This window comes from Colletotrichum navitas (assembly GCF_030913465.1).
Source record: "Colletotrichum navitas strain CBS 125086 chromosome Unknown LY79scaffold_51, whole genome shotgun sequence".
Classification (NCBI taxonomy): Eukaryota; Fungi; Ascomycota; class Sordariomycetes; order Glomerellales; family Glomerellaceae; genus Colletotrichum; species Colletotrichum navitas.
The window spans coordinates 77,682-94,800 of NW_026850597.1; the positions used below are offsets into that span (position 1 = coordinate 77,682).

General features: G+C 54.3%; 8 protein-coding genes across 8 annotated transcripts; 4 read left to right on the forward strand and 4 right to left on the reverse strand.

Moving 5' to 3' along the window:
* Window positions 1-929: 929 nt before the first annotated feature.
* Window positions 930-2,923, forward strand: LY79DRAFT_520044 (SprT-like family-domain-containing protein; the record flags this gene model as incomplete). Its single annotated transcript, XM_060555198.1, has 2 exons — window positions 930-1,756; window positions 1,810-2,923. The coding sequence occupies 2 exons, from the start codon at window positions 930-932 to the stop codon at window positions 2,921-2,923; spliced, it is 1,941 nt and encodes a 646-aa protein (XP_060411808.1).
* Window positions 2,924-3,271: 348 nt separating this feature from the next.
* LY79DRAFT_520118 (ran-interacting Mog1 protein) lies at window positions 3,272-4,092 on the reverse strand (the record flags this gene model as incomplete). The annotated part of the gene is made up of 3 exons (XM_060555207.1): window positions 3,272-3,575; window positions 3,729-3,944; window positions 4,016-4,092. The coding sequence occupies 3 exons, from the start codon at window positions 4,090-4,092 to the stop codon at window positions 3,272-3,274; spliced, it is 597 nt and encodes a 198-aa protein (XP_060411809.1).
* A 782-nt stretch (window positions 4,093-4,874) lies between these two features.
* LY79DRAFT_560424 (HIT domain-containing protein) lies at window positions 4,875-5,875 on the forward strand. The gene is made up of 6 exons (XM_060558324.1): window positions 4,875-5,086; window positions 5,187-5,269; window positions 5,341-5,409; window positions 5,460-5,552; window positions 5,607-5,621; window positions 5,676-5,875. The coding sequence occupies exons 1-6, from the start codon at window positions 5,041-5,043 to the stop codon at window positions 5,781-5,783; spliced, it is 414 nt and encodes a 137-aa protein (XP_060411810.1). The 5' UTR covers window positions 4,875-5,040; the 3' UTR covers window positions 5,784-5,875.
* Window positions 5,876-5,943: 68 nt separating this feature from the next.
* LY79DRAFT_520089 (CRAL/TRIO domain-containing protein) lies at window positions 5,944-7,506 on the reverse strand (the record flags this gene model as incomplete). The annotated part of the gene is made up of 4 exons (XM_060555203.1): window positions 5,944-6,446; window positions 6,499-6,598; window positions 6,653-6,694; window positions 6,745-7,506. The coding sequence occupies 4 exons, from the start codon at window positions 7,504-7,506 to the stop codon at window positions 5,944-5,946; spliced, it is 1,407 nt and encodes a 468-aa protein (XP_060411811.1).
* Window positions 7,507-9,396: 1,890 nt separating this feature from the next.
* Window positions 9,397-10,271, forward strand: LY79DRAFT_560432 (DASH complex subunit Dam1-domain-containing protein). The gene is made up of 3 exons (XM_060558325.1): window positions 9,397-9,942; window positions 10,001-10,067; window positions 10,129-10,271. Exons 1-3 carry the CDS (start codon window positions 9,604-9,606, stop codon window positions 10,236-10,238), a joined length of 516 nt encoding a protein of 171 aa, XP_060411812.1. The 5' UTR covers window positions 9,397-9,603; the 3' UTR covers window positions 10,239-10,271.
* A 406-nt stretch (window positions 10,272-10,677) lies between these two features.
* LY79DRAFT_591934 (zinc finger-containing protein) lies at window positions 10,678-11,184 on the reverse strand (the record flags this gene model as incomplete). The annotated part of the gene is made up of 3 exons (XM_060561351.1): window positions 10,678-10,813; window positions 10,888-11,067; window positions 11,135-11,184. 3 exons carry the CDS (start codon window positions 11,182-11,184, stop codon window positions 10,678-10,680), a joined length of 366 nt encoding a protein of 121 aa, XP_060411813.1.
* Window positions 11,185-14,100: 2,916 nt separating this feature from the next.
* On the forward strand, window positions 14,101-16,664 carry LY79DRAFT_591935 (aconitate hydratase; the record flags this gene model as incomplete). Its single annotated transcript, XM_060561352.1, has 3 exons — window positions 14,101-14,214; window positions 14,352-14,994; window positions 15,055-16,664. The coding sequence occupies 3 exons, from the start codon at window positions 14,101-14,103 to the stop codon at window positions 16,662-16,664; spliced, it is 2,367 nt and encodes a 788-aa protein (XP_060411814.1).
* LY79DRAFT_293318 (uncharacterized protein) lies at window positions 16,606-17,020 on the reverse strand. The gene is made up of 2 exons (XM_060552223.1): window positions 16,732-17,020; window positions 16,606-16,673 (listed from the first exon to the last, which is right to left on the reverse strand). Exon 1 carries the CDS (start codon window positions 16,982-16,984, stop codon window positions 16,787-16,789), a length of 198 nt encoding a protein of 65 aa, XP_060411815.1. The 5' UTR covers window positions 16,985-17,020; the 3' UTR covers window positions 16,606-16,673; window positions 16,732-16,786.
* Between the last annotated feature and the right edge of the window lie 99 nt (window positions 17,021-17,119).

Genomic DNA, 17,119 nt, shown 5'->3' on the forward strand with positions numbered 1-17,119 from the left:
GTCTCATTTCCAGTACCTCCTTGGGGCCGTGTCTTCAATGCGCGCTTCCTACCTAGGTAAACCACCTGCCTAGGTAGTTATCAAGTTTACTAACCTATTTTGTGTAGCAGCTACGTGATACCTAGGGGCACTCGGTGCTAGTATCCAGGCGGTGCATCCACCTCCTTTGAGGGCTGAAAGAGCCAATCTCCGTGCGTGCCGACCGTCCGAAGGGGCCTTTACATCCCAAAAGCACGCCTCGCACAAGGCAAAACTCGATTAACAGCGTTGCTCGTTCATTAGCCAGCCCATCAGTGATTTCAAACGCCGCCTTTTTGGCCGTCTATTAGAAACTTGAAGCATCGGGAATTGTTCTGGCTGTGGAACACCGAATTGCCTCCCGCTCAGGGCTGTGCAGTCTCAAATGGTATCAAGCTTTGAATTCACAGGGGTTTCCAGGGCCTGTCAGTCAAGGATCCCTGACAGCCTCGAACGCGGCCGCTCTTGGTCCGAACCGTGATTTGAAAGCGTCGCCATTCAGTTGGCGTTGGACCATCTAGGTAGCGAGCCAACAAGGCGGCGGCGGCGAATGAGCACTATGCACTTCGCAACGACCGGAAGCTTGATAGATGACCATGCATCAAATAACCCCTCTTGCTGTTCGTGAACTGCATTCGTACAGCTGGGATGTCAATATCGATAATCAATTGAAGATCACGTGCCTGAGAATCACGAGCTCGTCCAATTGCGTGTCTCACAGTAGTTAGCCCAATTGGGCAATCTTCCAGAAAACCAGGTTCACCCACCATGGTTGCCCCTCGCAACGTAGATAGATTTGCACCGTACTACGTGAACTCTGCCCAAACATTCGTAAGAAGGCAAGTCATTTTCGAGCTTGATAAACATACCAGTACCTATCTACAACTGTATCCGCCACGAGCAGCATCACCATGACCGGATACGTCGACTTTGCCTCGTCCAGTGACGACGAGTTTCCTGACCTGGACATTGTCTTCCAGAGAAGTCAACAAATCCGCCAGCCCGCCAAACCCCCGCCACCAGCACAGGATTCGACGAGCAGGGATGATGACGATGCCTCACCGTCAAGACAGCTCGAGGAAGAGGCCATTCGCTGGAATGTGTCGGCGCGCGGGGACTTTGGTGCTGCGCCGCCGACGGTGGTACGACGCCGTAAGCTCGGCGTAAAAACAGATAATCCTTTACTGAAGCCTTTTGGGGCTTTTGGGAAGCAGAATGAAGGACAGAATCTGTATGATGTTCCGGTCAAGACCAGGGAAGTCTCTGATCTGAGAGTTCGCGAGCTGCGCTCCTCCAGAAGCCGAGATACGACGCCGACAGACGTGCCCCCGCAGGAGGTGGAAGACGAATCAGGAGACAGCGCAAATGAGCAGACAGAGATCACCGAGGCCGAAATTTCCGAGTTCTTTGGCGATTCGCAATCGGAGTTCGAGGAAGAAGATATTCCGATTCTCTCTAGGCGTAAAGAGCCAGCGTTGATTAACCATCAACCTATCACAGGTCGCAGCCGCCAACAGGAGACAGGCCTGATGCCGGAAGACCCTCCCAGAGCGCTGAGGCCTTCACCAAGCAATGCCCTACCAGCATCCAAGCCATCAAAGAACAGCAAGACTCGTAATCAGTCTACTAAGACACGGCAGAACACCAGAAGGGCACCTGGGCGGATTGTGGCGGGGCCCAAGTCTATCGTTGTCGATTTGACTGATGATATGACCAACACCCTTCGCCAGCTGAACATGTAAGATATACCTGTTCACTGTCTCCTGAATAATATTGACGATCGCATTGCAGCAAAAGCGAAGATTCCCAGAAATATGCCGCAAATGCCGAAGATGATGATGATGCTCCCCCAACATCACCACCATTAACACCACTCAGGCCATCCATCAAATCTTTGGTATCTCCTACGAAGCTCCCTGGTATCCCTAAAACACCACACAGGCCTAGTATGGACATGTTTTGGAGCCAGGAGTTTGTGGACGAGTGGAACGAGGAGCACTCCCCTAAGAAGCTGATACTGCCCCCAACACAAAAGAGTCCAGCGAAGAGTCCGGCCAAGCCAAAGGCGCGTAGGACGGAGGGTGCCAAACAAAAGGAGATCAAGAAAGCTTTCGAACAGAGAAAACACGAACTGGCCCAGGACTTCCTTCGTGAACTCGACAACGCTATCACCCAAGGCAAGCTCCAGGCCCTGGCCGAGTCTACCGGGGGCATCAAGATCAATTGGTCAGCCAAACTTAACACCACGGCGGGCAGGGCCAACTGGAGACGGGAGAAGATCCGCAGCAAGCTGCCTGACGGGACCGAAAAGTCCATCACGGACCGTCACCACGCCTCCATTGAACTCGCAGAAAAAGTCATCGATGACGAGCACCGTCTCCTCAACGTCGTCGCACACGAGTTCTGCCACTTGGCCAACTTCATGGTCAGCGGCATCACGGGCAACCCACACGGCAAAGAGTTCAAGGCCTGGGCGGCCAAGTGCTCGCAGCGCTTCGGCGACCGCGGCATTGAGGTTACGACGAAGCACACGTATGAGATCGACTACAAGTACGTCTGGGAATGCACCGAGTGCGGGCTCGAATACAAGCGCCACTCCAAGAGTATCAACCCGGAGCGCCACCGCTGTGGCTCCTGCAAGGCCCTCCTGAAGCAGACAAAGCCGACACCGAGGGCGTCAGGCAAGACGTCCGAATACCAGCGGTTTTTCAAGGAACAGATGAAAATAGTAAAGCAGGAGCACCCCAATAGCCCGCAGAAGGAGGTGATGAGGATCATAGGGGAAAAATGGGCGAAACGGGACGGGAGTAACCGGGCAACTCCCGACTCTGAAGATCAGTCAGCGTCGATTTCCGAGACCAGCACCCGCAAGGTTGGTTCCTGTCTTGTCGATCTAACGCTGTAATCCTTAAAGACTTGTAAAGAGACGTTGGAGGGATTGAGAGTCGAGCGCGGGATAGTCTCCATCACTGTACCTACCGGCTTGAATCGTTATCAGTGTATGAGTTATCCGGGACGGACCCGGTATACTTTGTGAGGCGTGATAGCTTTTCTTCTTCATAATATCCAATCTAAGCTGTCTTCCTCGCACAAAAGAGTCCCGGCCACACCCAACGCCTGTCCAAGTAAGACGGAAAGGTATTCCGCCCATTTGTCCGCTCGTAGCTCCCGTGCAGAGTCATCATGTCCAACCTTCCTTCTACAACCCCGTACACATGGCAGTTCAAGCGGGCACCCTTGCGGCCCATTCTTCCTAAACCTCCTGGAACAGCGTCCAGTCCTTGACCTTGAACGTCTCCCAGATGCGGGCAGCATACTCAACGGCGTCGCCGATGAGCTTGCCCTGCTTCCCGAGCTCGAGGTCAACGTCGGCCTCATCGTACTCGCCTTTGATGTGCGGCACGTTGATGGTAACGAGGATATCGGTCGACTCCTTCTCGAGGCGGAGTAGCGTCAGGATGATGGCCGTGAAATCGGGAGCTGACGAGCCGGACTTGGAGCCAGGCTTGGTGTGAGGTGTCTGAGTAGCGATAAGGGTATAGGCGGGGAAGTCGGGGCTATAGTTTTTCGTGGTTGTCAGTCTTTTGTGCCTTGGTTGTGTTTTCTTTTCTACATCTTCTTGGTCTTTTCAATTGTACCCTACCGCGCGCTTCGAGATTTACGCCCAAAGGGGGGAAGGGGAGAGCATGCAGGTATGAAGAGCCACGTACCTGAGCCTTGAAAATGATGTCTCGGTCGTGTTCCACACTTTTACGGTGTCAATGTCTTCGCCAACGAGCTCCTCGAGGTGCGTCGTCATGGCGCGGCCGTCGATCTCCGGGCTGCTCCCTGCGGGGCCGACGCGCTCCGTGATGTCAAAGATGATGCTAGTGAAGCCGTCCGAGTCAATCCAGACCTCCTGGTTGTCGGGGACCTCCCGGAGTTTGCTATTTAGTGAGGGGGCCAACTGTCAGCGATTGCTGTGCTTGAGTCCGGGGCAAGGCTTTGGAAAACAAACCTGACGTCGGCGAACTTCTCAGGAAGGTCTGCGACTAGGGCCCCGCCGTAGAGGGGAGTGCCCTTGTATCGGGTCATGATACTTGCAGGCAATAGAAATGTAGATTTGGAGACTGGTGCAGTGGGTATGGTCCCCTCTCTGGTCGCAAAGCGAGGTCTCGATAGATGTCGTAGTCAAGTCTCGAAGCCCGAGGCTGACGAGAGGCGGCGGTAAGTTGTAGGGCTTGTAAGAAAACCGAAGGGGGCGATTAGATCAGGCGCGCGTTTGGGTATCACAGAGTTGTTACGGTAAGAAGACGGAATGTCACTCAAGGGACCGGCTAGCTGCCTTATTTGCAGGTGCCGAAAGCCGCGCCTGGGGTTTTACTACAAGTCGTCTTCAGTAGGTATTGGCAGCACAAAAGGCAGGAATAGGTAAGGAGAGGAGAGGGTGGGGGGAGAAGAGGAGAATGGATGGAGGGGTATGACGACAATTGTGACAGGGGTCAGGGCCCGATTACCGCACTGCGCTGTCGTGTTTCCCGTGACCATAACAAGATGGCTACGGGGTGTTTTTTCCCCTTTGCACTTTACAATGTAATGCGAATAAAGCGCACCCTAAAACCCTTCGAGGACTTCATATCTAGCTCGTCCGCCTCATTTGCAATCTCCAAAAATCAAATAACAAAAGGTTCGAATCTGGAAGCTCCAGATGAAAAGGTGCCAAAGATTGATGGAATGGAGTCTGTTGGGCCATCCAACGGTCACATCTGGTAAAAGGCAAGAGGTGAGTTCGATAGGAGGTCCCACTCCGAAATTCCGAGATCATTCTATCCCTTAAGTACCATGATCAGCACACACCTGGGACCCACACAAGCTTCCTCAGCTTCCATATCCCCGCCCATTGCATATGCCTTTCGCATCTCCATTTATTCCTCTCTTACACAACTTGATTATCCTGTGTTCTGATTTCTCTTCTGTCAACTGCGCAACACTTTGAACTACTCTGTACTGAATTCCTGATTCCATAGTTACATAACAGGCCTCATGACTTCCAGCCTGGCATCATGTATCTTTTGCAAGATCATCAAGGGTTCGTCACGCTCCTATTTCCCCCTCATTCCAACAGGACCCCAAAACTTCTCCGAACCCCGTAACCAAGCAGAATGTCGCTGAAAGGGAGTTGTTCGCAGGTGAAATCCCTTGCTTCAAGCTCTTCGAGAGCGACAAGACGCTAGCCTTCCTCGACATCAACCCTCTCAGTCGTGGCCATGCTGTAAGCCGTTCCCAACTCCTATCCTTGCGACGTCCACATTTGTTCCCCGTTGGCTTACATTATCCCCGCAGCTCGTCATTCCCAAGTACCACGGCGCGAAGCTGTCAGACATTCCAGACGAGCATCTCGGCGAGATTCTCGTAAGTCCTGCCTGGAGTTCTCCAGTCTCGGTCTCCTAACACGCCTCAAGCCTGTAGCGAAGAAGCTCATCGCCGCGACTGGCGCCACGGATTACAACATCCTCCAGAACAACGGCCGCATCGCCCACCAGCTTGTCGATCACGTAAGTCATCGGCCCGATTACCCAGTCACTGTTCCGAATGCTAATAAATCACAGGTTCATTTCCACATGGTAATCGGCTCTCTTCTCCGGTATTTTACATCCTCACGCTAACCTCCGCCACAGATTCCTAAGCCCAACGAGACTGAGGGCCTTGGCGTCGGCTGGCCACAGCAGCAGACTGATATGGACAAGCTCAAGGCTCTCTTCGAGGATATCAAGTCCAAGATGTGAACAGGGCAAATCATGGTATATTCAACAACCCCGCCTTCAACCCGGTAGTTTGGGTATCAGATTCTACAATTCAATAGCCCGTGGTCCCCGTAACCCGCTTCACCCTAATGACGTGCGTTTATGCCCCTCGTGATTCTAATGCCCCCTACGAAGACGGATTCTAGTCTACATCGTCGGCCGGGGTATTGACGGCGGGTGTGCCGTTGATGGCTTGAGAAGCAACAGCTCCCTTGGGGTACATGTTGATTTCTCCGCCCTCCTGGATAACGCCAGTCCGGTCAAGGAAGCACTTGGCGCGGATGTACGGGTCTAGCTTCCAATAGTCGTCTCTCAGCTTGCGGGCAAGCTCGTTGCGCCGTGCTTTGATGGCAGGCTCCTTATCCGTTCCGGCCTCTTTGATCCATTGTAAGGTTGTCTCCTCGTACTCGTGGATGAGATCCTCTCGGCCAGACACCAGAGCATCCCGTGTCGCTGTATCCCTCATCTTGTCATTCTCTCCGTCGATCGGTTCGACATACTTGTAGTCCCATTCGTCCTGACCGTCGAGCTCCTTGAGGATGCGGCTAGGCTCAATGAACTCTGACATTTCCTTGACATTGTTGGTGAAGTGGACCTTGGCGGCAACGACCGGATCAAGCCAGCCCTTGATAATCTTCCAGATCCCTTCGCAGTGTTAGTTGCGACTTTGCCTGTCTTTTGTCAAGTAGAAACGAACCTTGAAAGACCCAGGGGGCGCGGTGAACCAGAACAGTCCCGAGAGATTCAGGGTAGTTGGCCTCGAAGCACTTAATCATAAACTTGACAGGGGTGTAGTCCTGAAACGATGGTTAGCATCATTTAACGACTTGTGTTAGACTAGAATTACTTACCATGTTGGCCATTGAGAAGCCGGTCATGTCGAACACAATGGTCTAGAGCTGATCAGCATCCACCCAACTAACAATGCAGAGAAAACCCTTACAGCAGTGTCTACAGGAGGGGCCAGAACCATGCGTGCTGTCTCAATCAGGAAGACAGTGTACTTCTCGAGACTCTCCTCGCACTGCTCACCCTGCCTGTGCATACGCGCTCTGACCTGGCAAATAGGACGTCCTGCCTTGTCGAGGCCATGAATGAAGGTTTTGCCTGACCGAGCTTGGGCCATGAAGTCCTCTCCAAGTTTCTTTGTGTTGGCATCAGAACTCTTTGAGGCTTCTAGAGCACCAGCCTCGCCGGTTCTCATGATTTCCTCGTCGACTTTCATCTCCGTTAACCTCCAGTTCATAGTGGAGATCATCATGACATAGGCCTTCTCCACATCCCATTTGCGTGCCCTCAGGAAACGCAGCGCCAAAGCATCCGGGTGGTCATGCTTGACCATGGCCCAAATTGCGGCGCGTAGAGCCTCGGGGCTTTGGCTGGCCAGAGCTTCTTGGAACTGCTTGGTTTGACCATATTTGTCGTCGCCATCCTCCTTGATAGTCTGAACGGTAGCCGAAGAGTTTGTTGAGCCAACCTCTTTCTTGTCCTTGCGACTGAAAAGTGAGACGCGCTTCTTCTTGGGCTTCTCGTCCTTCCCGGCAGTCGACGTCTCTGTCGGGGCTATGCTGGCAGATGTGTTGTCTGCAGCGGTGGTGCTAGCACCCTCCCCCAGGGAAAGAATCAGGTTCCATAGCTGGCGTAGCTTCTCTTCCTGCTCCGGGGTGAGATTTCCCGGTCTTCCAGGAGGCATTTCCGTTGCCATGGTGCCTGAGAGGTGAGATGCTAGATGGTGAGCTTCAGGTTCTGTCTCGGCAGCAGCGTCGGGATCGGAGAGGTGTTGACACAACACGCCGTAAAGACACACAGAGACGATGGCGAGGGAGTAGACAACGAAGTCGATGCGAGATTGAAGCAAGACACGCGGCGCCGTGGGGCTGTAGAGGCCCGATGATTGCCTTGGTCCGAGTGAATGGAATCGCCCGTAATCTGACGATGCGGAGGGGCGGTTAAGTCTCTGTACGTTCGGTGAAACCAGGGATTGCCGTCCAAGTTGAGAGGTCAACGGTAGTTGCGCAAAGCGGCTCCTCGCTGTGGATAGGAGGAACCTTTGTGGGAATGTGAAAATTCGTGGCAAGGCCGAGGTTTGTGGTTTCAAACTGACCGGCATCAGTCGAAGACGTCAGTCAATGCCTGGGAATTAATGTGGTGGTGCTGACACGGGGTCCTGTCAAGGTCAGCAGGGCCATCCCAATTTGTGAAGCGTCGACAGGCGGGTTGTGGGAGGGAATAAAAGGTGGGCGCAAAACCAATTTGGCCAAGCAGGCGGAGCGCGTATGGCAGGAAGATACCTTCCTTACGTTCACAGTCTAGGTAGAGATGGACAGGACCGAGAGGCGATTCGTGGTCTTGGTAGGAGAGAGGTTTGGAGGGGTACAAAAGTTGGAGAAGGCTATGACTTACGCGGACTCAAGGGCAGGGCTGGAGTTCTGCGAGATGGCTGGTGGCGGCCAAGGAATGCCACTTCAAGGAAGAGAACGATACTCGTGGTTAGGGGTGGACTTGGTTTGAGGGCAATAGGCCTGTCGATTCCAGCAAGGCAGAACACTAAGTGAACTGGCCTTTACTAACAGATGACGGATGGCGCAAGAGTCGACGTAGTGGGTGAGACTGGAGGGGGTCAAGCCTCTGGCTGGTTGGGGAATAATACAACCACAGACGGATGTGCAGGTATGTATGGGCGGAATGACGGGCTGCGACGGACTGCGACGGGGGCACCGGGGTTGTAGAGCAAGGGAAGGGAGGCTCAGACAGCCGACTATGGCAGCGATAATTGCAAGGTACTAGCGCTGTGAGAGAGGCGTCCCGTGGACTGCGACAGTTGTAAAAATGCCCGAGCGATCCGAGGGCGCGCTACAGGTTCCAGTAAGTGATTGAGGATTCGTTGCTGTCGTTGGGTGTCAGCTGTGGATGGCTAGTTGTGTTAAGTCCCACTCTTGGTGCGGGGAGGTGGCTACCCATGCAATCAGCCGGTGGTGATGAGTGAGTGAGGTGGAGGTACGGATGTTGTGGGATGCTCGTAGCTTTGCGATGCGTACCTATGGAAAAGTTTATGAGTGCTGTCAGGCACTGTCTGTGGGCTAATGCATCAAACTTGCAACCCGAAATGGCAGATGCAGTATCAATACCCATCACAAAAGGCCACGCGACTTGCTCCGGCGACAGCGAGCCTCCGAGAAGGGACTAGGCACACACAGTTACTGAGGAATAAACCCTTTTGCGTCATCCCGCCTCGACTAACCGTCTAAACAGGGTTTATTTTTTTTAATGTTTTTTTTTAGTGATGACGAGTGGCACTTACAGCGTCTGACCCCCTGTCTACACGTGCTGAACTACAGTTTTGGGGTGGACAATGGAACCCTTCGGGGGTTAGCTGTCCAGTATAGTACCTACCTACCTACCTACCTACTTGCCTACTGGTAGGTACCTAGGTATTCGTAGGTATGTATAGGCAAGTGTAGGTACCTGTGCGTACCAGATGACCAGTAGTTGAAGGCACCTGGCCGGGTTGGAGCTGAGTGCGGGGACCATTGATTTGACCCCGCCCCCAAAAAAAGGAAGCGACAGCCGTGCGCTGTTGACACTGAAGTGGGCCACTGAGGCGGTTTGTTGATGTTGACTCGCACATTGGATTTTGGTAGCCTAGCAATATACAGTCCAACATCATCATCAACCGCAACCACCTATCACGACACCTCACGTTCACACTGAAAGCCCCGGCGCCTCCTTCACTACCAAGACGTTGACGGTGCAAGTCCGCTCCGTTTTTGCTTCTCCGGGCATCCCCTATTTCGCCGTCACCATGGCCGACCACGACCACGATCCTATCGACAAGCGATCCGCCTCACGCACACGCAATTCGCGTCCCACGACCCCAATGCGCCCAACGACACCCCTACGCCCCTCGTCGCGCTCATCCTTCCGCGAGTCTGCCCGCGACAGTGTGCACGGCGGCGGCGAGTCGTTCCCCCTCAACGCCTTCGAGCCAGCCTTTGCCGAGCTCTCGGACGCCGTCGCAGACCTCGAGGCCAACATGATGCACTTCCAGTTAATGCACGAGAGTCTGGCCCGCTTCAGCGAATCCTTTGCAAGCTTTCTGTACGGCCTCAACATGAACGCTTTCTGTGTCGACTTCCAAGAGGTGCGAGCGGCTTCCTGCGAACCGATGTCCAATTTATACTGACCTTTGCTTTTCCTAGGGCCCTGTTGCAGAGTCATTTCGGCGTGCAAAGCAACAGGACGAGTTCGGTGCAAACGCGGGGACAGGTACACACTCTACACGTCACAGCACAATGACAGCATCCGAGACTAATGCAGAGTGTCTTAGGAATTCCTCGCGCGCCGGAGAGGACCGCCCCAGACAATGAAGGCGAAACAACCTTCATGTATTTACACCCATTCCCTCATCGCGTCGGTAATCTCGACAGCGTTCGCTAACCAAACATAGGACTACGGATGTTTCATTTGTCGAAAACCCGCCCGCCTCCTCCAAGCCGACCCCGAAATACAAGACCCCTACCACAAGAGGTTCCCGAGTCGCGGCCCCAGCCACTCGCGGTACAGCGCGGGGCCGCGCAGGAGGTCGCGGGGGCGCCGTGACTCAAAGAGGCCGGGGCAGTGGAATCGTCAGACCCCGCGCCCGTGGCATTCGATGAGCTCCTCTTCAAGGGATTCTGCTGCCATATTCTCCTTAGGACAGGACGCTGTCCTTTTCCTTGCACTCCGGCATTTCAACAGCGCCAGTTCCGCCCTTCTCGTCGGGTGAGGTGAGCAAAGGGATGACGTAAAAAAAGACCTTCATTATGCCGTCGTGAAAGGGTATCATCTAGTGTCTACTCCCGAGCCACGGTAGAATTATGGGCGAAAACAACAAGACTCAAGTCTCCATCTCAATCTCTTGGTCGAGTGCCTTCTCTAGGCCATCCTTATTGACGCCTCTGTTGTCCGTTCGGAGACCGACGGCAGCCTCAGCGTCCTTTTGGGTGTAGGGTTCCTCCTTCAGCTGCTTGACTCTAGGTGGGGGTTAGTCGAGGACGCACGGGATGCCGGAGCCGAGTGCTCCTGTGGGTGTATGTAGATGACGAACCTGCGCTTGTGAGGCTTGCCTCTGTGGTGGCCGACGAGGCTGACCTCGGTCTCGAACCACTTGGCGCATTCGACGCAGTAGTGCTGGCCCAACCCGGGGAGATCTTCCTTTGCTTTGGTGTTTTTGTAGAGCTGTAGGTGCCTCGGCGAGCGCATATCGGCCTTGATTTGATCAACATCCCTATCCGACTCGCGTTAGACTGACGGCCTTGGGCTCGGTAAATGTGCTTCTGCTGCTGGATGCGTACCTCGTCTTTCTCCGTGTCTTGGTAAGGGTCTTCTTGTTTGTGACACCCATTTCGCCTGTCGATGAAAGTAACTGACTTGAGTGAGAGGGTATCGCCTTGATGAATAGTATGATGCTGCGTTGCGGTCGATGGATACAACCAGTGGCAGAATCCCAAATTATGCCTCGAGATTGGAATGGCGGGGCAGAAATTTGGTGGTGAGCCGCAAAAAAGCTGCTTCACCGCTCAGTTAGAACAGTATTAGCGGCTCCTCGGACCCGGACCCGCTAGAAAAAAGTCTGGAAGCACTCAAGGCTTGGACCAGCGACCGGCAAATCATGGTGCCTCACGGCCGTTAGTCAGAAAGATACGCACGGTGTTTACAGAGTACAAGCCTCACCCACCCTACGGATACCTAGGTAGGTAATCATTCCCTCTGGAAGCCCAGGGAACGTGGCGCTCGTAGATCTGGAGAAGAGCTGCAGACTGAGCACTTGCTCGGTCAGATTGTTGGCAAGAGCGGTACTTCGTAACGTATACTTCATTGGTGGCAGGAGCAAAAATCGCGAATAGTACTACACATGTACGGAGCAGCCACATCAATCAACCGGGCATCTGGACAACTGGAAAACTATGAACCGTTGATTATACGGAGTGGCCGAAGTAGATGGAGGGCTGTGGACAACAGTCGCCGTCGTAGCGGGTTGGATATGGCAGGCCGAGGTAGGCAGGCCGGGCATCCTTTTGTAAACGGAGCAATCAGCATCGTGAGGATGGCAATCGAAGGAGCTCGGCCGTCGCCTCGGATTTTGGGCGATATCTCCTATCATAATTCCTTCTGAGGCCGAGGGCAAATCCGGAACTGCGAGTTTGCGAGCTTGCGACCGAAGGCCATCCGAGGCAATTCGAGCTCCACAGCCATGGAAGGAAGCACCACAACGTACAAGGGTTCGAGGTCCGTGGAGGAGGCTCCAATTCATCTGACCAGGTTCTCTGGGAGGAGCCCCCCCACCGCCCCATTCCTGCAAGCTTGAGAGAAATAGAGGAATAAGCCAAAACGATGTCTCCAGACCAGAAAATTTTGGTTGATATTGTAATTGCCCCAGGTGATTGGATGCTGCCACGGATGCAGATGCAAGGCAGCGGACGTCGGTGCGAGACCAACACCTGCATTATCTCCCGCAACTGTTTCCGGTGGCATAGATATCCGACGAAAGCACGCTAACACGAGGTAGTAGTGTAGGTACAATGCCTCGACATTAGTGTATATCGTCGATGCCGGAGATGGATTCCAGCCGATCGTTTTCTCGCCCGGGTGCGGGACTATCATCGTCCCTGACTCCAAGCGTGGTTGGACGTCGTGTTCGGTCCTCTCAGCCTACCTAGGTAACTCAGTGGGGAACCCTGGGTACCATGGCATCTTTCCTTCACTATCCGTACGCGCTACGACACGGGAACTGACAGGAATCCAGCCGGCTAAACGGGGAGGGACTCCAGGCGCATTCGCCGCAGACTGGTTATCAGCTGAAGCGCCTCTACGTGGCCATGGCTTCCAGAAAACAACTCCGGCTTCTGCAGCTGAGACGAGGCCCTTGCGACAAGAACGTATGCTGGAGATACGTGATGGCCCTTTGTCGCATCAGTAACACAGGTATTATCGAACGGGCTGCGGCTGGCGTGGTTGGAGGACCTACCTACCTAACCTACCTAGGTAGCTGGGGTAGGGGAGGCAAGGTACGTACAGGTACGGGTACATCGACAAGTCTTCACATGTGTATGCCCACTGCTGCAGTTGCAGGAAGTATACCGGTATATCGTCTTGGTCGCAGCCAAAGCTGCAGCAATCGCAGCGGTGTTCCCGGGGTCGAGAGGGAAGCGACGCATTGTTAAGGACTAGCCTCGTTTCCGACTCGAGACCCGCGCAGAGACGCGGGATCCGTCCAGTCTGTCCTCTTTCTCTTCCTCGCTCGTCTGTTTCCAGGTGGACGGACGGCCCGGTGAGGCATGCGTCTTGTCATATTGTCTGTCACTCCGCGGGATGCTTGGGTGCTTCCGCACGCAGCAATGACGGGAGGCAAACGAAGACGCGGGCAGACCCACGGATGAAGGGGGAAGTTCTGCTGCATTCCAGAGCGACCGAGTATTAGGGGTGCATGCCGAAACGAGCTCAAGGTGACGGCATGCAGCGCAAAAAGATGCCGTGGCATATGTTCATCGCTGACGTTTATTCCGTGGTTCCCCCCTCATTTGCACTCGCGCCATTCGCCGATGCCCTGCGGGCGAGGTAGGTACTGTAAAGCATCTAGGTAGGTTATGCTATGTATGTATCCGTACACGCTACGTAAACTAGTAGCGGCCGGTACGAGAAATTTCCACAAAGACGCAGGGAATCAAAAGATGGGTAGTTTACATGGTCTCATGTGCTCGCACCAAGATGAAGAAAGGACCCCACTCCAGCCTCCTTGCTGCTTTTCGCTGCTGAGTGAAAATAATCCAATCCTGCTGATTCGTCCGTTGGCCCGTCGTTGCCTTCGTCATAGCCGAACCCACCCTGGCCGACCCTGTCTGCTCTCCACAGTTCACACAGGAGCGCGGCAACCACAACCAGATAGCTTTGAGCCGAGCACACACCCATAACCCCCTCCCCAGACCCGTAGTCGTAGTGGTTTTGGCCCTTGGGTGTGTGTAAAAGTAAAACTGAGGGTGACGGGGGCAAGGTGCGAGCTTTTTACTGCCACCCGATCCGGAAAGACCTGGTCGCTTTGCCGCCTTTCCGACTACTTCTCAACTTCGCCGGAAATACTCTCCACCTTCTTGTTTTCTTCCTCTTAATATTCTTTTCTCCCTCCTCCATCCTCAGAAATCAAAGTCCCTCTCAAAGGCCAGGGCACTTGAGATAACTGTCTTGAGCTTCATCACAGCTCCGACACTCCCCACTCTATCTCAATTGAACAGTGTTACAACTGCTCGCCTTGTCAACACCGACCATGTTGGCCTCACGACAGCTCTTGGGCTCTGTGGCCCGGAGCCGCACTGCCGCCAGTGCTAGTTTGGGACTGCGCCGGATGGCTACCGTCTCTGACTCTCCCCTTGACCGTAAGGTATGTATCCCCCCTTCCTTCCTTTCGTCTGTCTCTGTCGTCGGGCTCCCACTGGAGCGTGACTGGGTGGGGCAAGGCTGCAGCAGCCTCTGCTCTGTTGCTTGAGTTCAAACAAGCCGCTGACTCGCCGTAAACAGGTCAAGCAGAACATCCACGAGGAGGGCAACTTCATCAACTACAAGAAGATGTCTGAGAACCTGGCCATTGTGCGCTCGCGTCTCAACCGCCCTCTCGCCTACGCCGAGAAGATTCTCTACTCCCATCTCGACAACCCCCACGAGCAAGAGATTGAGCGTGGTGTGTCTTACCTCAAGCTTCGCCCTGACCGCGTTGCTTGCCAGGATGCCACTGCCCAGATGGCTATTCTGCAGTTCATGTCTGCCGGCATGCCCTCTGTCGCCAACCCCACCACTGTCCACTGCGATCACTTGATCGAGGCCCAGGTTGGTGGTGTTAAGGATTTAGAGCGTGCCGTCGGCATCAACAAGGAGGTTTACGACTTCCTTGCCTCCGCTTGCGCCAAGTACAACATCGGTTTCTGGAAGCCCGGTTCTGGTATCATCCACCAGATCCTCCTCGAGAACTATGCTTTCCCCGGTGGCCTGCTGATCGGAACTGACTCTCACACCCCCAATGCTGGTGGTCTCGGTATGTGCGCCATCGGTGTCGGTGGTGCTGACGCTGTTGACGTCATGGCCAACCTTCCCTGGGAGCTCAAGGCGCCTAAGGTTATCGGTGTCAAGCTCACTGGCCAGATGTCTGGCTGGGTTACGCCTAAGGGTACGTGAATCGCCTCAGCCAAGAAGCTGCCGAGAGGTGTGCAATATTGACATTTTCTAGACATTATCCTCAAGGTCGCCGGCATTCTGACCGTCAAGGGTGGTACTGGCGCCATCGTCGAATACCACGGCCCTGGTGTTGAGGGTATCTCTGCCACTGGTATGGGTACTATCTGCAACATGGGTGCCGAGATCGGCGCCACCACCTCTCTTTTCCCCTTTAACGACCGCATGCACCAGTACCTCTCTGCCACCAAGCGTAAGGACATCGGTGACTTTGCTCGCACCTACGCCAAGGAGCTCCGCGAGGATGAGGGTGTTGAGTACGACCAGCTTATCGAGATCAACCTGTCTGAGCTCGAGCCCCACATCAACGGTCCCTTCACCCCCGATCTGGCCACTCCCATTTCCAAGTTCAGCGAGGCCGCCAAGGCCAACAACTGGCCCGAGGAGCTCAAGGTTGGACTTATCGGCTCTTGCACCAACTCCTCATACGAGGACATGAGCCGCGCCGCCTCCATTGCCCGCGATGCTCTTGACCACGGCCTCAAGTCTAAGACCATCTTCACCATCACCCCTGGTTCCGAGCAGATTCGCGCCACCATTGAGCGTGATGGCCAGCTCCAGACCTTTGAGGAGTATGGCGGTATCGTTCTTGCCAATGCCTGCGGTCCCTGCATTGGTCAGTGGGATCGCCAGGATGTCAAGAAGGGCGAGCCCAACTCCATCATCTCTTCCTACAACCGTAACTTTACCGGCCGCAATGACGGTAACCCTGCCACTCACTCCTTCGTCGCCTCCCCCGATCTGGTCGTCGCCATGACCGTTGCCGGCAGCCTGCACTTCAACCCCCTTACCGACACTCTCAAGGACAAGAATGGCAAGGAATTCAAGCTCAAGCCCCCCAGCGGTGATGGTCTCCCTAGCCGCGGATACGACGCGGGCCAGAACACCTACCAGGCCCCTCCTGCTGACCGCAGCACCGTCAACGTCCAGGTCTCTCCTTCTTCCGACCGTCTCCAGATCCTGTCTCCCTTCGAGCCTTGGGATGGCAAGGACGCCAAGGACATTCCCATCCTCATCAAGGCCAAGGGCAAGACCACCACTGACCACATCTCCATGGCCGGCCCCTGGTTGAAGTACCGTGGCCACCTGGACAACATCTCCAACAACATGTTGATCGGTGCCATCAACGAGGCTAACGGCGAGGCCAACAAGGTCAAGAACATCACCACTGGTGAGTGGGATGCTGTTCCTGCCGTTGCCCGTGACTACAAGGCCAAGGGCATCAAGTGGGTCGTCGTTGGCGACTGGAACTACGGCGAGGGTTCTTCTCGTGAGCACGCTGCTCTCGAGCCCCGCCACCTTGGTGGTCTTGCCATCATCACCCGTTCCTTTGCTCGTATCCACGAGACGAACCTGAAGAAGCAGGGTATGCTCCCTCTTACCTTCTCCGACCCTGCCGACTACGACAAGATCAAGCCAGATGATAAGGTCGACATCCTCGCTACCGAGCTTGAGGTCGGCAAGCCCTTGACTATGGTTGTCCACCCTAAGGATGGCGAGCCCTTCGAGGTCAAGCTGTCACACACCTTCAACGCCCCTCAGATCGAGTGGTTCAAGAACGGCAGCGCCCTTAACACTATGGCCAAGTCGGCTGGCAAGTCATAGATGGGGAGTGTTACGTTAGCAATACAGGTCAGCTTGATGCGTGAATGGGTGGTGTAGGCGTACTTATCTTTACTAGCATGTTCTGGGGTGTCGGTCGGTATGACTTGAAGTTGACGGCCGTGTCATGCCCTTTGTTTTGGTCGGGCAAATACCTCTGGGACCTTGTTTTTTATGTCATGTAGGCCATGATTTCCTAGTCTGTACAAATTTGAAATATTCAAAAAGGAGACTTCCGGGCATCCCACACCACCATTTTCCCGATGTGACACACTGTGGACATAGCTTGGGCATTGTAACGAAACGCTTTCATTAGCCAGCATTGCTGGGTTACTCGTTTAAAGTGAGGATCATGTCGGTATCCCTTGCTGCCCATCTGACAGACATCAAAGTCACGTGGTGATAAGCCTCATGGATATATTCTTATCGCCATTTGGGGTCCAAGACGGTCCGAGAGG

Excerpts from the sequence above, each read along its gene's own strand:
- LY79DRAFT_560424 (XM_060558324.1), top strand. The coding sequence starts at position 5,041 with ATGACTTCCAGCCTGGCATCATGTATCTTTTGCAAGATCATCAAGG. Across the intron at positions 5,087-5,186 it reads CTTTTGCAAGATCATCAAGG|GTGAAATCCCTTGCTTCAAG; the intron begins GTTCGTCACGCT and ends AGTTGTTCGCAG. Across the intron at positions 5,270-5,340 it reads CTCTCAGTCGTGGCCATGCT|CTCGTCATTCCCAAGTACCA; the intron begins GTAAGCCGTTCC and ends TTATCCCCGCAG.
- LY79DRAFT_560432 (XM_060558325.1), top strand. The coding sequence starts at position 9,604 with ATGGCCGACCACGACCACGATCCTATCGACAAGCGATCCGCCTCACGC. Across the intron at positions 9,943-10,000 it reads TCTGTGTCGACTTCCAAGAG|GGCCCTGTTGCAGAGTCATT; the intron begins GTGCGAGCGGCT and ends TGCTTTTCCTAG. Across the intron at positions 10,068-10,128 it reads CGGTGCAAACGCGGGGACAG|GAATTCCTCGCGCGCCGGAG; the intron begins GTACACACTCTA and ends AGAGTGTCTTAG.
- LY79DRAFT_293318 (XM_060552223.1), bottom strand. The coding sequence starts at position 16,984 with ATGCTGGCTAATGAAAGCGTTTCGTTACAATGCCCAAGCTATGTCCAC.